This window comes from Lepus europaeus, chromosome 3 (genome assembly GCF_033115175.1).
Source record: "Lepus europaeus isolate LE1 chromosome 3, mLepTim1.pri, whole genome shotgun sequence".
NCBI lineage: Eukaryota > Metazoa > Chordata > Mammalia > Lagomorpha > Leporidae > Lepus > Lepus europaeus.
The window spans coordinates 152544886-152562243 of record NC_084829.1 but is presented as its reverse complement, the minus strand read 5'-3'; the positions used below and the strand labels follow the sequence as shown (position 1 = coordinate 152562243).

The 17358-nt window shown below is 41.8% G+C and overlaps 1 protein-coding gene across 1 annotated transcript in view; it reads right to left on the bottom strand.

Annotated features, from left to right (window-relative positions):
* CCDC170 (coiled-coil domain containing 170) overlaps positions 1-12508 on the bottom strand; it is a 121686-nt gene extending 109178 nt beyond the window's left edge. The window contains exon 1 of the mRNA XM_062187284.1: positions 12418-12508. Coding sequence (XP_062043268.1) covers positions 12418-12508 — 91 coding nt within the window. The remainder of the gene's footprint in view (positions 1-12417) is intronic.
* Positions 12509-17358: the final 4850 nt, after the last annotated feature.

Here is a 17358-nt window from a genome sequence, read left to right as displayed (position 1 = left end):
CTTTGTATCCCAAATGAGTCAAAAATTCTACCCATAAATGTGTTGTTTTCAGATCATTTCGTTTTCATTCTCAAAACTCAGAGGCAGCCCAGAAACAAACCACATGCTCTTTCAGGATGGTGGTGGGATTTGACATTTAAGCCTTCTTTTACCCAACTCAGACGCTATTTAACTTCTTCCCAGAACAGGGAGAGTCAACAAGGAACTATAACCTTGTAAGCAGGAGACAGTTTTTATTGTTTGTCTGTTTACAGACTACACAGCTGATCAACTCTCCTGTTGTCTGTTGAGTACAGTGTCTTGTTAGCTAACCAAAGGGCTCACACGAATTTAATGGAAAAGGATGTCTCCTTCATGACGATTCGTGGTGCCTTTTCTCCTCAATCTCATGTCCCCTCCTTGGGCCATGAAGATGATTCACAGGAACGCATGAGATTGGAGGCTAGGTGGGGATGCAGGGCCAATTCCTACACCATATAAAAGGGAACAGCTCCACAGATGGTTGCCCCCAATAAAATAAGGATCCCAGCCAGGCCAAATCATTCCAGTTTTTTAGAGACAAGTCATATGTCCAGACTGAAGTAAAAATTCCCAGTTTTTATAGCTTGAAAACTAACTTAAATGTTTTTTAAAAACACTATTTGATCCAAATAAACACACCTGCAGAGCAGATTTGGAGGGCTGGGCTGTGGGTCACAGTCTGCAACCTCTGATTCTGTTTCTGTGCTGTGCAGGCCATATGCCTACATCCTTCCAGAATTATTCCCCACTTTGGAAAAATACCCACATTCACTTCTACAAATATCCAGGCATGGAGTCTTTGTGAAAAACAGATAAGAAAGCCACCCAGTTTTGAAGGATCAGGCAAGAGGTCACACAAAGGTGGAGTTCCTGGAATATCTCAGTGGCCTCAGGCAACAAGTCAGTAAAACTGGTTTATAACTGTCAAAGGTTACTCAACTGCCAGCAGCTACTGTTTGAGATACTCATGAATGCAAAAGTCATCTTAGAGCCCTTAACTTGACAACAAGCTTTGTCATAGTATGTTGCAATCACAAGTTGCCTAACAAAACCTCAGGGCACCTAGTAACTGCCAGTGTTTGCTGATCACAGCACATCCAAGGGGATGGTAAATAAGTACTCCTGGGGAGAAAGTGTAAGAGGTTTAACGGACTCCCTTACTGGAGCAGCACATCCTGTTCAACCCCACTCAGTATTCACAAGGGTCCTTGCCACCCCAACCGCCACAGCTACAGTGTCCAAGGGGGGCCATGTGGAGACACGGGTCACTCAGCACAGGACTGAACTGCAGGGTGTGTGGTGCACCGTTTCACAGCGTTCGTTAGGAAAGCAAGTTCCTCCATGGCTGTGATTCTTTCAATGACTGGTATCTTTTTTAAGGAAGTTATATAGCCATACTGTTAGGTACAAAGATAGAAATTATCCTTCATGTGCAAAAAGGGCCAAAAGAAGACAAGGCACCTGCAAAAAGCAAGGCAGCAGCCGTGGAAGCACCAAGAATCTTTTTTAACTTTTATTTAATAAATATAAATTTCCAAAGTACAACTTTTGGATTACAGCAGCTTTTTCCCCCATAACCTCCCTCCCACCCGCAACCATCCCATCTCCCACTCCCTCTCCCATTCCATTCTTCATCAAGATTCATTTTTAATTATATTTATATACAGAAGATCAACTTAGTATATGTTAAGTAAAGATTTCAACAGTTTGCACCCACACAGAAACACAAAGTATAAAGTACTGTTTGAATACTAGTTTTACCATTAATTCACATAGTACAACACATTAAGGACAGAGATACTTCATGGGGAGTAAGTGCAGAGTGACTCCTGTTGTTGATTTAACAATTGACACTCTTATTTATGATGTCAGTAATCACCCGAGGCTCTTGTCATGAGCTGCCAAGGCTATGGAAGCCTCTTGAGTTCACCAACTCTGTCAGTATTTAGACAGGGCCATAAGCAAAGTGGAAGACTCTCCTCCCTTCAGAGAAAGGTACCTCCTTCTTTGATGGCCCGTTCTTTCCACTGGGATCTCGCTCACAGAGATCTTTCATTTAGGTCATTTTTTTTTGCCACAATGTCTTGGCTTTCCATGCATGAAATACTCTCATAGGCTTTTTAGCCAGATCCAAATGTCTTAAGGGCTGACTCTGAGGCCAGAGGAAGCACTGAGAATTTTACACCACACTACAAAGTCCTGCCCATACTTCAGTAATTCTATAGGTGGCCCCAGCCTTTATTCCAAGAAAAAAACTCCCAGAGAATCCTCTCTGCTAAGCAGGCCACCAAGTCTGATGACACCAGGAAACAAAACCTTGGGAGGGACTTCCCCAATTTCACGCCGCTGAGGAAGTCCTTTGTTCAGGAGAAAAGGGTGGGGTGAAGGCATGGCAGGAGAGCTAGACCCTTTTCCCTATAAACCACTGTCTGAATGTAGGCTGGGCACCCTCTCCCTCAGATTCGGTTGAATAGGTGCCCATTCATTCTGATAGATGCACTGCCTCAGAAAACCTTGCTACCTTGCTTACTGCTACTCTGTCACATCTGAAATTATTCTTCTTACAATTCCATCATTCATACTCCCTTTGTATAAAAAATGTATTTCCTCTATTGAATGTAATATTAAGAAATAGATAAGACAGTTCAGAAATGCCCTTCACTAGGGCTGGTGTTGTGGCATAGCAGGTAAAGCACCACCTGCAATGCCTACATCCCATATGGGCACTGGTTCAAATCCCAGCTGTTCCATTTCCAATCTCACTCCCTGATAATGTGCCTGGAAAAGCAGCAGAAGATAGCTCACATCCTTGGGCCTCTGCACCCATGTGGGAGACTAGGAAGAAGCTCCTGGCTCCTGGCTTCAGATTGCCCAGGCCAACCACTGCAGCCATTTGGGGGGTGAACCAACGGATGGTTCACTCTGTCTCTCTCTCTCTCTCTCTCTCTCTCTCTCTGTAATTCTGCCTTTAAAATAAATAAATAAATATTTTTAAATATAAATTAATTTAAAAATTCAAAAAAGAAATACCCTTCATTTTAAGAGGTTACAGTCTAATGCAGACCAGAGCCAAAAGCATTAGCATCTTCAAATGCTCACAGATGGTCTTGTCACTGCAGCAGGGCCAGGGGGACTCTTGGTTCCTGAGTTGAGAAGACAACTGCTAGGTCTTAACCACTCCTCATGGTCCAGCAGACCGGAGATATTCACCAACCAGCATGTACTGAGGGCTTACCTGGGCCAGACACTGAGCTTGCACTGCAGTAAGGGAAAGAGGACTTGTCAGACAACACTCATGACAGCATCATTACAAACTGAAATAAATGCACAGAAAGGAAAAGCAGATGGCAGAGGAAACTGACTCAAGATGGGGGGAGGTGGAAAGAAAGGGTTCTCTAAAGAAGTAATGATTAAACAGGAATTAAATAGACAAGGGGCATTAAGACAGGAGCAACGTATGTCATTCAGGTAGCAAAAAGTCTGTGCATGGGCCCTATAGCAGGAATACAACCTGCATGGGCAAGGGTCTGAGAGAATGCGGTGAGGTCAGGAGACAAAATCAGGTGACAGGGCCGGTGCCATGGCTTAACAGGCTAATCCTCCGCCTGGCGGCGCCGGCACACCGGGTTCTAGTCCCGGTTGGGGCACTGGATTCTATCCCGGTTGCCCCTCTTCCAGGCCAGCTCTCCACTATGTCCCGGGAAGGCAGTGGAGGATGGCCCAAGTGCTTGGGCCCTGCACCTGCATGGGAGACCAGGAGAAGCACCTGGCTCCTGGCTTCGGATCAGCGTGATGCACTGGCCGCAGCGGCCATTGGAGGGTGAACCAATGGCAAAAGGAAGACATTTCTCTCTGTCTCTCTCTCTCACTATCAACTCTGCCTGTCAAAAAAAAAAACAAAAAATCAGGTGACAAACAGCAGCAACAGAGCACGAAAGACCGTGCCCAGCTGATTCATGGATTTTAGGATCTGGTAGGGTTTCCTTTCCAGAATGTTCTTGGTTGTTGTTACTTGTTCATTTTACCACCTGAAATTCAGAATCAGTTTGTCAGATTCAAAAACAGCCTGTGTTGTCATTGGGATGATGTTAATTGTATAAACTTATGAAGAATTAACTTCTTGTAAATATTGAGTCTTCCAACTAAAATCATTTTGTCCTATTGGTTCAAGAATCCAAATAGGTCTCTTAGTAGCAACTGGAAGTTTTATATTTTGTGGTTCATCTTTAGAGATATTATTTTTTGTTGGTACTATTAATGGAATCTATATATTCCAGTATGTTAAATATGCACCTGGATAGATTTTTGATATCTCTTATTGTTTGGGATAGTTTTCAACTGATTCTCCTGGATTGTACACTGTAAATATGCCAGTCATCTATAAATAATTTCATCCCCTGATTTCTCATTTTTATAATCCTATTTTTTTCTTAATAACCCTGGAGAGGGAAGAGTTAGGGAGAAAACAGCAGAGGAAACTACACAAATTGGGGTAACCCAGTGGACCTACGTGGAAGGCGAGGACGTGCACAGCTTAGGGCTCCAGCAGCCAAGAGCCTCCACACCAGCACTGAAGAGTGAGGTGGGACCAGACTGCAGCAGCCCAAACCACTGGCGAAAAAGCTGCAGGAAAAGCCTAGAGCGAACCCAGCTTGGAGCCCTGTGGGTGATAGTGCACCTGCCAAACCAGAAAAGACAAAGTGGGGCATGTTTTCTCTCTCTGGATCACCCTGCAAAGGTGTCCTGTAACAAGCTGACAGAGAGCAGATGTCATTTTGGACAGACTTAACAGCTGCACCAGCTAGTGTCCATGCCCAGCAACCAGCCAAGCGGAGACTCCTGAGTCTGGTGGGGAGAACAGACAGGGGACTGGGCGCTCCTGACTGTGGGAGGTTTGAGTGCTGAGACTGTGAAAACACTGAGGCTGCGTGGGAGGACTCAGGGTGTGGCTGGGACATTGGGCAGTCACTATGGGAGGCTCTTAATGATTGGCACTCCCTGGTTACCTGATGAGGGACATTGCTGGGGAATCTGAGCTTACAGTGAGGACTGCACAATGCCTTTCTGTGGTCCTTGTGGCAAGAAGACAAATAATATACTCACTGGGACTAGTACCCAGGCACTGGTCTCTGTCAAGGAGAGGAGCTCAGCTGCGTCTACGCCAACAGAAAAGAAGAAACCTCCCCTTACCACACTAAACCTTGGTGTGTCACCTCAAACATGCCCCTCACCCTGGAACACTAACAAAGCTCCTGGCCACACCTACCACACCCCTCTACATATTCCCTGAAAGCAGACACTCCACTAATCCACTAGTAGTCCAAAGACAAAACTTGCCACCGAGAAAAAACAAAGAAGAAGCCAACAAGTATCTCCACAAATGCCGAATTACAAATGCACCAATTCAAGAAACAAGAATAAGGAAGACAACATGACACCCCCAAAAGGAATACAACACTTTAATGCTAGATTGTGAAGATGATAAGACTGAAAAAATGCCAGAAATGGAATAAAAAAATTGATCATAGAATTACTTAGAAGTAATCAAAGAAAATGCATGAACTAATAAAATCCATACATGACGTGAAACAAAATTTCTCCCATGAAATTGGGATCTTAAAGAGAAATCAAAATGAAATCTTGGAAGTAAAGAATTCAATAGGACAAATAAAAAAAAATGGTGGAAAGCCTTAAAAACTAAATCAGTGACACAGAAGAAAGAATATCCAACTAAGAAGACATAGCACAAGAAATTATACAGTCAGACCAAACAGAAGAAAAAGAAATTAGAAAACTAAAAAACACCATTGGGAATCTGCAGGACACTATCATACAAACCAACATACATGTTCTAGGAGTTCATGAAGGCGTGGAAACAAAGAATGGATTAGAAGGCCTTTTTAGTGAAATATTAACAGAAAATTCCCCTATTTGGAGAAAGAAAGGGGCATCCAAGTATAATAAGCACATAGAACCCCAAATAGGCATGACCACAAGAGATCTTCACCACACACATTGTAATCAAACTCTCCACAGTAAAACATAAAGAAAAGTTTCTAAAATGTACACAAGAGAAATGCAGATTACTTTTAGAGGATCTCAAATTAGAGCAGACTTCTCATCAGAAACCATACAGGCTAGGAGAAAATGGAGAGATATATTCCAGTCTTAACAGAAAAAAAACTCAACCCAGAATACTATACCCTGCAAAGCTCTCATTTATGAACGAAAGTGATACAAAAACCTTCCATGACAAACAAAACTGAAAGAATTTTCACCACCCATGCATCCCAGCAGAAGATGTTTAAGGATGTGTTGCTCTGACCTCAGAATCAGCCCTTACAGCATTCCGATCTGGCTAAAAAGCCCATGAGAGAATTTCAGGCATGGAAAGCCAAGACACTGTGGCAAAAAGTGATCTACATGAAGGATCTATGTGAGTGAGATTCCAATGAAAAGAAGGGGCCATCGAAGAAAGAGGTACTTTTCTCTGAAGGGAGGTGAGAACTTCCACTTTGCTTATGGCCCTGTCTAAATACTGACAGAGTTTGTGAACTCAAGAGGCCTCCATAGCCTTGGCAACTCATGACAAGAGCCTCGGGTGATTACCGACATCATAAATAAGAGTGTCAATTGTTAAATCAACAACAGGAGTCACTCTGCACTTATACTCCATGTAGAACCTCTGTCCAGGGCCAGCGCAGTGGTGTAGCAGGTTAACATCCTGGCCTGAAGCACAGGCATCCCATATGAAAGCTGGTTTGAGACCCAGCTGCTCCACTTCCAATCCAGCTCTCTGCTATGGCCTGGGAAAGCAGCGGAGGATGGCCCAAGTCCTTAGGCCCCTGCACCTGTGTGGAAGACCTAGAAGAAGCTCCTGGCTCCTGGCTTCGGATTGCTAAGCTCCAGGCATTGCGGCCAATTAGGGAGTGAACCATCGGATGGAAGACCTCTCTCTCTCTCTCTTTGTCTCTCTCTCTCTCTCTCTCTCTCTCTCTCTGCCTTTCCTTTCTCTCTGTAACTCTGACTTCCAAATAAAATAAATAAATCTTTTTTTAAGACCAGGCACTTCTTCCTGGTCTCCCACGTGGGTGCAGGGGCCCAAGGCCTTGGGCCATCTTCTACTGCTTTCCTAGGCCATAGCAGAGAGCTGGACTGGAAGAGGGAAGCCTGGACTAGAACTGGCACCCATATGGGATGCTGGCACCACAGGCAGAGGATTAACCCACTGCGCCATGGAGCCAGCCCCAAATAAATAAATCTTTAGAAAAAGAAAAGAACCTGTGTCCTTAATGAGTTGTACTATGAGAATTAACAGTAAAACTTATCTTCAAACAGTATTTTATACTTTCTGTGTCTTTGTGGGTGCAAACTATTGAAACCTTTACTTAGTATAGAGTTGATCTTCTGTAAATAAAGTTAATTAAAAATGAATCTTAATGAAGAATGGGATGGGAGAGGGAGGAGGTGGGACAGAAATAGGGGTGGAGGACGGATATTAGGGGAAGAACCACTATATTCCTGAAGCTGTACCTATTTATTAAATAAATAAAAGCTTTCTAATAAAAAAAAAAAAAAGGATGAGCTGCACACAGAAACACTGTCATCACTAAAGAAGGTAGAGGAAAGAAATCTCCCAGGAAAAGTACAAAGGTAATCTAAAGTAAAAAATAGGAATATTTATGGCAAAATGGCAGGGCAAAGTTGTTACTTATCAATAGCCACCTTGAATGTAAATGGCCTCAGCTTTCCAGTAAAAAGACAGAGACTGGCTGAGTGGATTAAAAAACAAAACCCATCTTTCGCTGCCTACAAGAAACACATTTCACCAACAAAGATGCATGCAGACTGAAAGTGAAAGGATGGAAAAAGATATTCCACGCTAACAGAAACCTTAAGAGGGATGGCACAGCCATCATAATATCATACAAAATAGACTTTAACACAAAATCTATTTTTTTTTTTGACAGGCAGAGTGGACAGTGAGAGAGAGAGACAGAGAGAAAGGTCTTCCTTTTTGCCGTTGGTTCACCCTCCAATGGCCGCCGCGGCACCGTGCTGATCCAATGGCAGGAGCCAGGTACCTATCCTGGTCTCCCATGGGGTGCAGGGCCCAAGCACTTGGGTCATCCTCCACTGCACTCCCTGGCCACAGCAGAGAGCTGGCCTGGAAGAGGGGCAACCGGGACAGAATCCTGTGCCCCGACCGGGACTAGAACCCGGTGTGCCGGCGCCGCAAGGCAGAGGATTAGCCTAGTGAGCCACGGCGCCGGCTAACACAAAATCTGTTAAAAGAGACAAAGAAGGACACTATGTAATGATTAAGGGATCAATTCAACAAGAGGATGTAACTATTATAAACATATATGCATTTAATTACAGGGTACCTGGCTATTTAAAAGAAATGTTAAGGGATCTAAAGGGAGATATAGACTCAAATATAATAGTAATGGGGGATTTCAATACCCCACTTTCAGCAATGGACAGATCAACCGGACAGAAAATCAGCAGGTAAATACCAGAGTTAATAGACACTATAGACCAAATGGACCTAACAGTTATCTACAGAACTGTTCATCCTACAGTTACAGAATATACATTTTTCTCATCAGTGTATGGAACCTTCTCTAGGATTAACCACACACTAGGCCATAAAGCAAGTCTCAGAATATTCAAAAAAATCAAAATTATACCATGCATATTCTCAGACCACAATTCAATGAAGCTGGAAATCAGCAACTCAGGAATATCTGGAACATACGCAAACACAAGGAGACTGAACAACTTGCTCCTGAATGAACAGTGGGTCATAGAAGAAATCAAAAAATTTCTGGAAACAAATGAAATCAACAATACAACATATCAAAAACTTATAGGATACAACAAAAGCAGTGTTAAGAGCAAAGTTTATAGTAATTGGTGCCTAAATCAAGAAATTGGAAAGGCACAAACAAACGAGCTATCAATGCATCTCAAGGATATATAAAAACAACAGCAAACCAAACCCAAAACTAGTACTAGGTAAGAAATAATTAAAATTAGAGAAGAAAGCAACAAAATTGAAACAAATAAAACAGTACAAAAGATCAGCAAAACAAAGAGCTGTTTTTTTGAGAAAATAAACAAAACTGACACACCATTGGCCCAACTAACCAAAAAAGGGAGAAGATCCAAATCAATAAAATTAGGGATGAAAATGGAAATGTAACAACAGACACCACAGAAATAAAAAGAATCATCAGAAATTACTACAAAGAGCTGTATGCCAACAAAAACTAGGAAACCTAGAATAAATGGATAGACTCCTGGACTCAACAACCTACCTAAATTGAGCCATGAAGACAGAAAACCTAAACAAACCCTTTACCAAGATGGAAATTGAATCAGTGATAAAGACACTCCCAACAAAGAAAAGCCCAGGACCGGATGGCTTCACTGTTGAATTCCATCAAACATTTAAAGAACCAACTCCACTTCTTCTCAAGTTATTCCAAACAATTTAAAAGGAGAGAATCTTCCCAAATTCTTTCTATGAAGCCACCATTACCTTTATTCCTAAACCCGGAAAAGATGTAACAGAGAAAGAGAACTACAGGACAATTTCCCTGATGAACATAGATGCAAAAATCCTCAAAAAAAATTTTGACCATTCGAACCCAACAACACATCAGAAAGATCATTCACCCAGACCAAGTGGGATTTATCCCTGGAGGCAAGAATTATTCAACATATGCAAATGAATCAATGTGATACATCACATTAACAAACTGAAGAACAAAAATCCATATGATTATATTAATAGATTCAGAGAAAGCATTTGATAAAATACAACACCCTTTCATGATGAAAACCCTAAGCACATTGGGTATGGAAGGAACATTCCTCATCACAATCAAGGCAATTTATGACAAAGCCACGGCCAGTGTCCTATTGAATGAGGAAAAGTTGGAAGCATTTCCACTAAGGTCTGGAATCAGACAAGGATGCCCACTCTCACCATTGCTATTCGACATAGTCCTGGAAGTTTAGCCAGAGCCATTAGGAAAGAAAAACAAATCAAAGGGATTCAATGTGATTCTTCTCCTCCTCCTCACCCCTTTCTGACCTTCTTACTACTCAGTTTTTGGTGTTTGTATGATTGTTAAGTACTTCCCATGCTATTATAACAGTAAGGTATGAAAGAGGACAAAATCAAAATGCTTACACTACCCCTCACTACCTTCTCACGTTCCTCCCTCTCTTATGCTACCTCGGTCTGTTTCCAGGGAACTCCAACTATACATGCACTTAATCTCTTTTGCATGCATCCTCTTTCACTTGTTCTTTCCTATTTCTTTCTCATTCTCTATCATCTCATCTCTTCTCTATGCCTGCCTATCTCCCTCTGTACCTTCCAACTTTGCTCTTATTTCTGTGATGCTTTGTCCCTTTCCCCAGCTCCGCCGGTTCATGTTTCATCTCCTCTTCTTGCCTTGCCACATCTTTCTTGAGGTCCTGTAGCTCTGTTTTCTGAAGTGCTCCATGTAAATGCTGGCTTCATGCAGATGTTGACTGAAATATTTGGTCCCAGTTTTTATGTGTACCATAGCAAGTTTTCTGATAGATATTGCTTCCTCTGTCATATTTATCCTACTCCTTTCCCTATTTATTATTATTTTTGTTGTATACTTAAATTGCTCCTTAAGGGGTGAGATTTTCCTGCTCCAGCTGAGTGGCAGAGATTTGTGTGTGTGCAGGGCTAGGAAAGTAGGGTCAGGTTCTACCCAAGCGGGAGTTTCCCAAAGACACAGAGGCATAGTGTGTAATGTAACTCCATGTGCCCCATACAATGTTCCTGCCAAAGGAGAGAGGCAAGCAGGGGTTCATCACAACACAGACTCTGGAGCTTCCTACCCAACTGTCTCCCAATGGGAGCTTCACTGAGCACTCCCTCTGCTGCTTGTTGGAACTAGAAGCCCACACCGCTAGTCCACACACTTCCTCTTCTGTTGCAAGCAAGAGATTGGGACTTGACTGCTCTGAGTTTGTCAGTGACCTCTGAAAAAGGAGCTCTCCAAGCCCTGTCTGCCACCTGCAGCTTTGGTGCCTCCTACACACAGTTCTGCTCAACCTCTCTGGGAAGCCTTCCTCTTATCTCGCATTTTGGGATTTCAGCCATCTCACGGTTGTCTCAAAAATAGTTTGTTTCTCAGTTTCTTTGTTGTTTGTGGCTAATTTCCAGGAAAAGAAAAAAGAAATGCTAACTGAATACCAACATTTTCAAACTAGAACTACATAGATAGGTTTTTAAAATAAATGGCCCTTTGGTGGTTTAGAAGTATTTTTTAAAAAAAGATTTTAATAAAATTTTTTAAAATTCTCATTTTTCAAAACAATCTAAATCAGGTTATACTCATGCAGGAAACCAAAAGAGAGGTCATCAGAAACCCAAGGACAGTCCTTAGTCTATAACCCTCAGAAAAAGGTAGTGTTGGGGGAAAGAGGCATCACAAATGGTGGTGAAAGAAAATATTGGTCAATAAACAGTGAAGTTAATCACTAATGGGAAAAAATATGAGTGCTGTACTACACATTTTTTTATTTTTTATTTTTGACAGATAGACAGTGAGAGAGAGAGACAGAGAGAAAGGTCTTCCTTCCATTGGTTCACTCCCCAAATGGCCCAAATGGCCAGCGCTGCACCGATCCGAAGCCAGGAACCAGGTGCTTCTTCCTGGTCTCCCATGTGGGTGCAGGGGCCCAAGCACTTGGGCTATCCTCCACTGCCCTCCTGGGCCACAGCAGAGAGCTGGACTGGAAGAGGAGCAACCAGGACTAGAACCCGGCACCCATATGGGATGCCTGCGCCATAGGTGGAGGATTAACCAAGTGAGCCACGGTGCCAGCCCCTGTACTACACATTATAAATGCAAATAATTTAACATAGTTTAAAGTGCTGAATATAAAAAAATAAGGGGGCGGAGCTGTGACATAATGAGTGAGGCCGCAGCCTGCAGTGTCGACATCCCATATGGGCTCCGGTTTGAATCCCAGCTGCTCCACTTCCAAACTAGCTCTCTGCTATGGCCTGGGAAAGCAGTAGAAGATGGTCCAAGTCCTCGGGCCCCTGCATCTGTGTGGGAGATCCAGAAGAAACTCCTGGCTCTTGGCTTCATATTGGTGCAGCTACAGCCATTGCAGCTATTTGGGAAGTGAACCAGCAGATGGAAGACCTCTCTCTCTCTCTCTCTCTCTCTCTCTCTCTCTCTCTCTGCCTCTCCTTCTCTCTCTGTGTAACTCTGACTTTCAAATAAATAAATAAATCTTTAAAAAATAAATAAATAAAATACTTCAATATTTATCTTACCATGAGCATAACTCTGCCTAAGTTTGTTTCTGGCTGCTATAGCAAAATACCATAGTCTGAGTAATTTAAAAGCAACAGGATTTGTTTCTCACTGCTCTGGAGGCTGCAAGTCCATGATCGAGGTACCACCAGCAGGTCCATGTCCGGCGAGGACTCAGTCCCTCCTGGACAGACCTTGCTATTTCCTCATAGAGTGGAAGGGACAAGGGAGCTTTGACAGCTGCCTTCAACAGGGCACTAAAACCATTCACTACGGCTGCAACTTCATTAGCTGATCACCTCTCAAAGACCCTAGCCCGTAAAACCTTCACCTTGGAGTTAGCTTTCAACATATGAATTTTGAACAGAAACACAAACTCTCAGATCATAGCAAGACTTTCTAAGAATAAAAGCAATGAAAGAATATCAAAGAAAAAAAGCACAAAGACAACAAAATTTTAAAACTTCTATACATCAAAACTTTGTATACTGACCTTAAAATGAAAGATCAAACTAGAAAAATATTTTCAGAAATAATACTAAAACTAAAAAACCTTAATGTGCAAATAACCTACCAAAACCAATAAGGAAACCAATGACCTAAGAAAAATTCTATAGAACTAACAATTATCAGAAAAAGAGGCACATGCCACCTAAGGAGTACTGGTCACCAATTAAATACAAATTATATCAATGAAATAATCTTATGGTCTTTAAAACCAGCAAAATTTTAAATATACTAAATAAATGTATTAAGATATAGCTCTATAAGAAAAACAGGCTAACACATTTCCTTGAAGAAAAATAGACTGGTTGGCCGGCGCCGTGGCTCAACAGGCTAATCCTCCGCCTTGCGGCGCCGGCACACCGGGTTCTAGTCCCGGTTGGGGCACCGATCCTGTCCCAGTTGCCCCTCTTCCAGGCCAGCTCTCTGCTGTGGCCAGGGAGTGCAGTGGAGGATGGCCCAAGTGTTTGGGCTCTGCACCCCATGGGAGACCAGGATAAGCACCTGGCTCCTGCCATCGGAACAGCGCGGTGCGCCGGCCGCAGCGCGCTACCGCGGCGGCCATTAGAGGGTGAACCAACGGCAAAAGGAAGACCTTTCTCTCTGTCTCTCTCTCTCTCACTGTCCACTCTGCCTGTCAAAAAAAAAAAAAAAAAAAAAGAAAAATAGACTGGCATAAAATTTCTAAAAAGGAATTTGGCCACATATATTAAAAACATGAAAAGCTAGTATCATTTGTCTCAGTAAGTTTTCTTCTTATATTATCAAGAGAAATGGAAACACGTGAAGAGAAAACATATAGATATTCAAAAAGATCAAAAGGACAATCTTTAGTAAAATTTTTCAAAAATCTACAGTGGTAAAATATTCAAATCAACTAGATTTCAAAACAGAATGTTAACATGAAGAAAAATGATATATTCACATACTAAAATCAAATTTACCTTAAATAAAATTTTTCAAAAAAGAAAAGGGAATGGTTTCCTTAAAAAATAAATAAATAAAATCATATTTAATCATTTAAAAGTTTGTTTTGGTGAATATTTAATGATATGGAAAGTACAATTTTTAGTAAAAAATACAAAATACAAAATTGTACATATAATTTCATAACAGTTGTATAAAAAATTATAGCGACATAAACAACTGAATGAAAGACTGGAAAATAGTGTTTTATATGTGTTAAACCTAGAATTTTTTAAACAGTTATAATTAATAAGAAAAATCACAAACAGCCCAGTAAAAATGAGATTTCCATAAAGATAAATACAAATGACCAAAAAAAAAATTAAAAGATGCTCAACCTCCCTAATAGTCAGAGGTGCAAATTAATGAATATACACCATTTTTTTTGAGAACCAAAGTAGCAAGGTTTACACCATTTTTTTACATTAGATTGGAAAAAAGAGATATTTAATAATATGAAGTGTTGGAAAGTATAAGGAAGATGCTACTTCCCTTAAGATTATTTTAATTTCAGTTTTATTATATTGCACTAACAGAATAGCAGGACAGTTATATAGTTTCCTCTCTTATTCCATTTTGAACAGCTAACAAACTTGCAAATTCTTAATACCTTTACCACCAGATTAGAACAGTGAGCATAATCAATTTTTTACTAATGTTTTACAAATAAAAACAAATTTAAAATAGCTTTAAATACATTCTTTACAAATAATTTAGCATATTTTTATATCATGTTCATTTAGGCTTAAGAATTGAAGCAAGTATATTTCTCTGATGGAACTATGGGAAATCGCTCATTCATGCAATATATAGAGATAATACTAAAGTTGAAGGGGAAAAAAATCCCATTCTTACTTTTCTTTTTTTTTTTTTTTTTTTTTTTTTTTTTTGACAGGCAGAGTGGACAGTGAGAGAGGTAGAGACAGAGAGAAAGGTCTTCCTTTGTCATTGGTTCACCCTCCGAAGGCAGGAGCCAGGTGCTTCTCCTGGTCTCCCATGGGGTGCAGGGCCCAAGTACTTGGGCCATCCTCCACTGCACTCCAGGGCCACAGCAGAGAGCTGGCCTGGAAGAGGGGCAACCGGGACAGAATCCAGTGCCCCGACCGGGACTAGAACCCGGTGTGCCGGCGCCGCAAGGCGGAGGATTAGCCTACTGAGCCGCGGCGCCGGCCCCATTCTTACTTTTCTAAGTGTATCCATAATCATCTACATGATAGATGAGGAAACCCACGAAGCTTCCCACAAAAGTCAGATAGGCATCTTTCAGTTCGTCAGAAGCACCTGATATCTACAGCTGATTTGTAATTAGACAGCATTTCAATAAAACCAGAACAAGCCCTAGACGTTCCCATATAGAAAAGCTTCCAATGGGCTAAGAACTGTTAGTAGCTGATGCAGCCATTCAGAGGATTATGGCTGGTCCTTAAACAGTGCAAGTTCAAACTTGTAAACACCAGAGGGAATCATTTTATATTAACTTATATGCAATTCCATTTGAATTCTTTATCCGAGTGAAACATATGAAAACAGCCTTTCTACAAGCCAACAATGTGGAAACATTTAAAAAAAATAAGGAGTCACTTTTCAAGTAACTGATCAGCTTCGATGGGCTACTCCTAGAAACAGGATCTTGGCCGGCACCGTGGCTCAACAGGCTAATCCTCTGCCTTGCGGTGCCGGCATACCAGGTTCTAGACCCGGTCGGGGCGCCGGATTCTATCCCGGTTGCCCCTCTTCCAGGCCAGCTCCCTGCTATGGGCCCTGCACCCGCATGGGAGACCAGGAGAAGTACCTGGCTCCTGGCTTCGGATCAGCAAGATGCGCCGGCCACAGCGGCCATTGGAGGGTGAACCAAGGGCAAAAAGGAAGACCTTTCTCTCTGTCTCTCTCTCTCTCACTATCCACTCTGCCTGTCAAAAGAAAAAAGAAACAGGATCTTGCTGGAAGGAATCCATTCTGCGGTGACTTTTTGCATACACTGAACTGGACCAGTTCTTTTGTGTGTTGTTCTAAGAGCTCATCGAAACATACACCATGCCAAATAGTTAGTAAAAAAAAAAAAAAAAAAAGAATGTTAGAATATCTGCATTCATGATGGTTGTGGGGTCATAGAGTCCTGGTCCACTCACCACTGGTCTACTCATATACCTCCAAACATTGAAGGCCAAGAAGGGCATATCAAGACCCAGGATAAGCCATTCTGCCTCACAAAGAAACACGATGCAGAAGCAGGTGTGGACAAGGTATTCTGGAAGTGCAAGGGGATCAGGGTATTACATCTATGGGATTCCTGTAATTAGTCTTCAGCTTATCAAATGCTACAATGAGCCAGATAGCAAAGATGAGTGTGGCAGTGGCAGCAGCACCAGCATGTAGCAGAAAGCAGCGAATGTGAACACCATGACCAGGCTGGAGAAGCAGGGAATGGCACAGAGCTACTGATTTTTCTGAAAGTGAAAGTTACAGAGAGACGGGGAGGCAGCAAGAGAGATCTTCAACCCGCTGGTTTACTCCCCAAATGGCCACAGTGGCCCTTGCTGGGCCAGGCTGAAGCCAGGAGTCTGGAACTCCATCCAACTCTCCCATTTAGATGATTTCTGCGGCTTTCCCAGGCATATTAGCAAGGAGCTGGATCTGAAGTGGAGCATCCAGGACTTCATCCAGTGTCCATACGGGATGCTGGCATCATAAGCAGGGGTATAACCCTCTGCACCGCACCAACCTCAGAAGATGTTTTTCTCCTGTGAAGCTGTCAGAAACACAAAATGGCTAGACCCTTTGGATGCCCTACCACTTTGGCAGGATCTATTAAAAATTTATGTAATCACTTATCAGCCTTTTGGCTAAGATCAAGTGTAAAATTTATGTAAACCCTTTCTGACCCAGTAGTTCAACTCCCCAATTATCTCTCCTTGAAAAATAATTTACACATGTGCATAGAAATTTCTAAAAGAATAATCATTTTCCTATGAGTTGTAATAGCAACAAAAGGGGTGGGCAGTGAAACCGTGCAAATTTTAATTGACAGGGCAATGACTAAATAAGGTATTTCCATACCATAGAATTCCACACAACAGATAGTATGAGATATATCTGTATGCTTTGGCTTAATGCTATCTCTAGGTAAAGTGTAGGGTCTTCAAACAATGTAAGGAAAGTACATATTGTAAAAAAAAAAATTTGCATGGATTTCAAAAATTTTGAACCAAAATAAGCCTATCTTGTAATTCTATTCTTCCATGAACTTTTTGAAATACCTTCATACCAGAGAAAAACAGGAAGAAAAAAAAGACCCATAGTTTGATATTGCTTTGCACAAAACATTCATAGGAGGAAAAGTACTGTCTATATGTTTCTACAAATGTATTTAGAGATAAAAGAAGAAAAAAAAAGAGGGGCTCTCCAGCAGACGGTTGGCCAAGCAGTTAAGTTGCTAGTTAACTAGATCATCCTGTATCACAGTACCTGGGTTTGATACCTGCTTCTGGCTCCTAGCTCTAGCTTCCTGCTAATATAGACCCTGAGAGGCAATGGTGAAGGT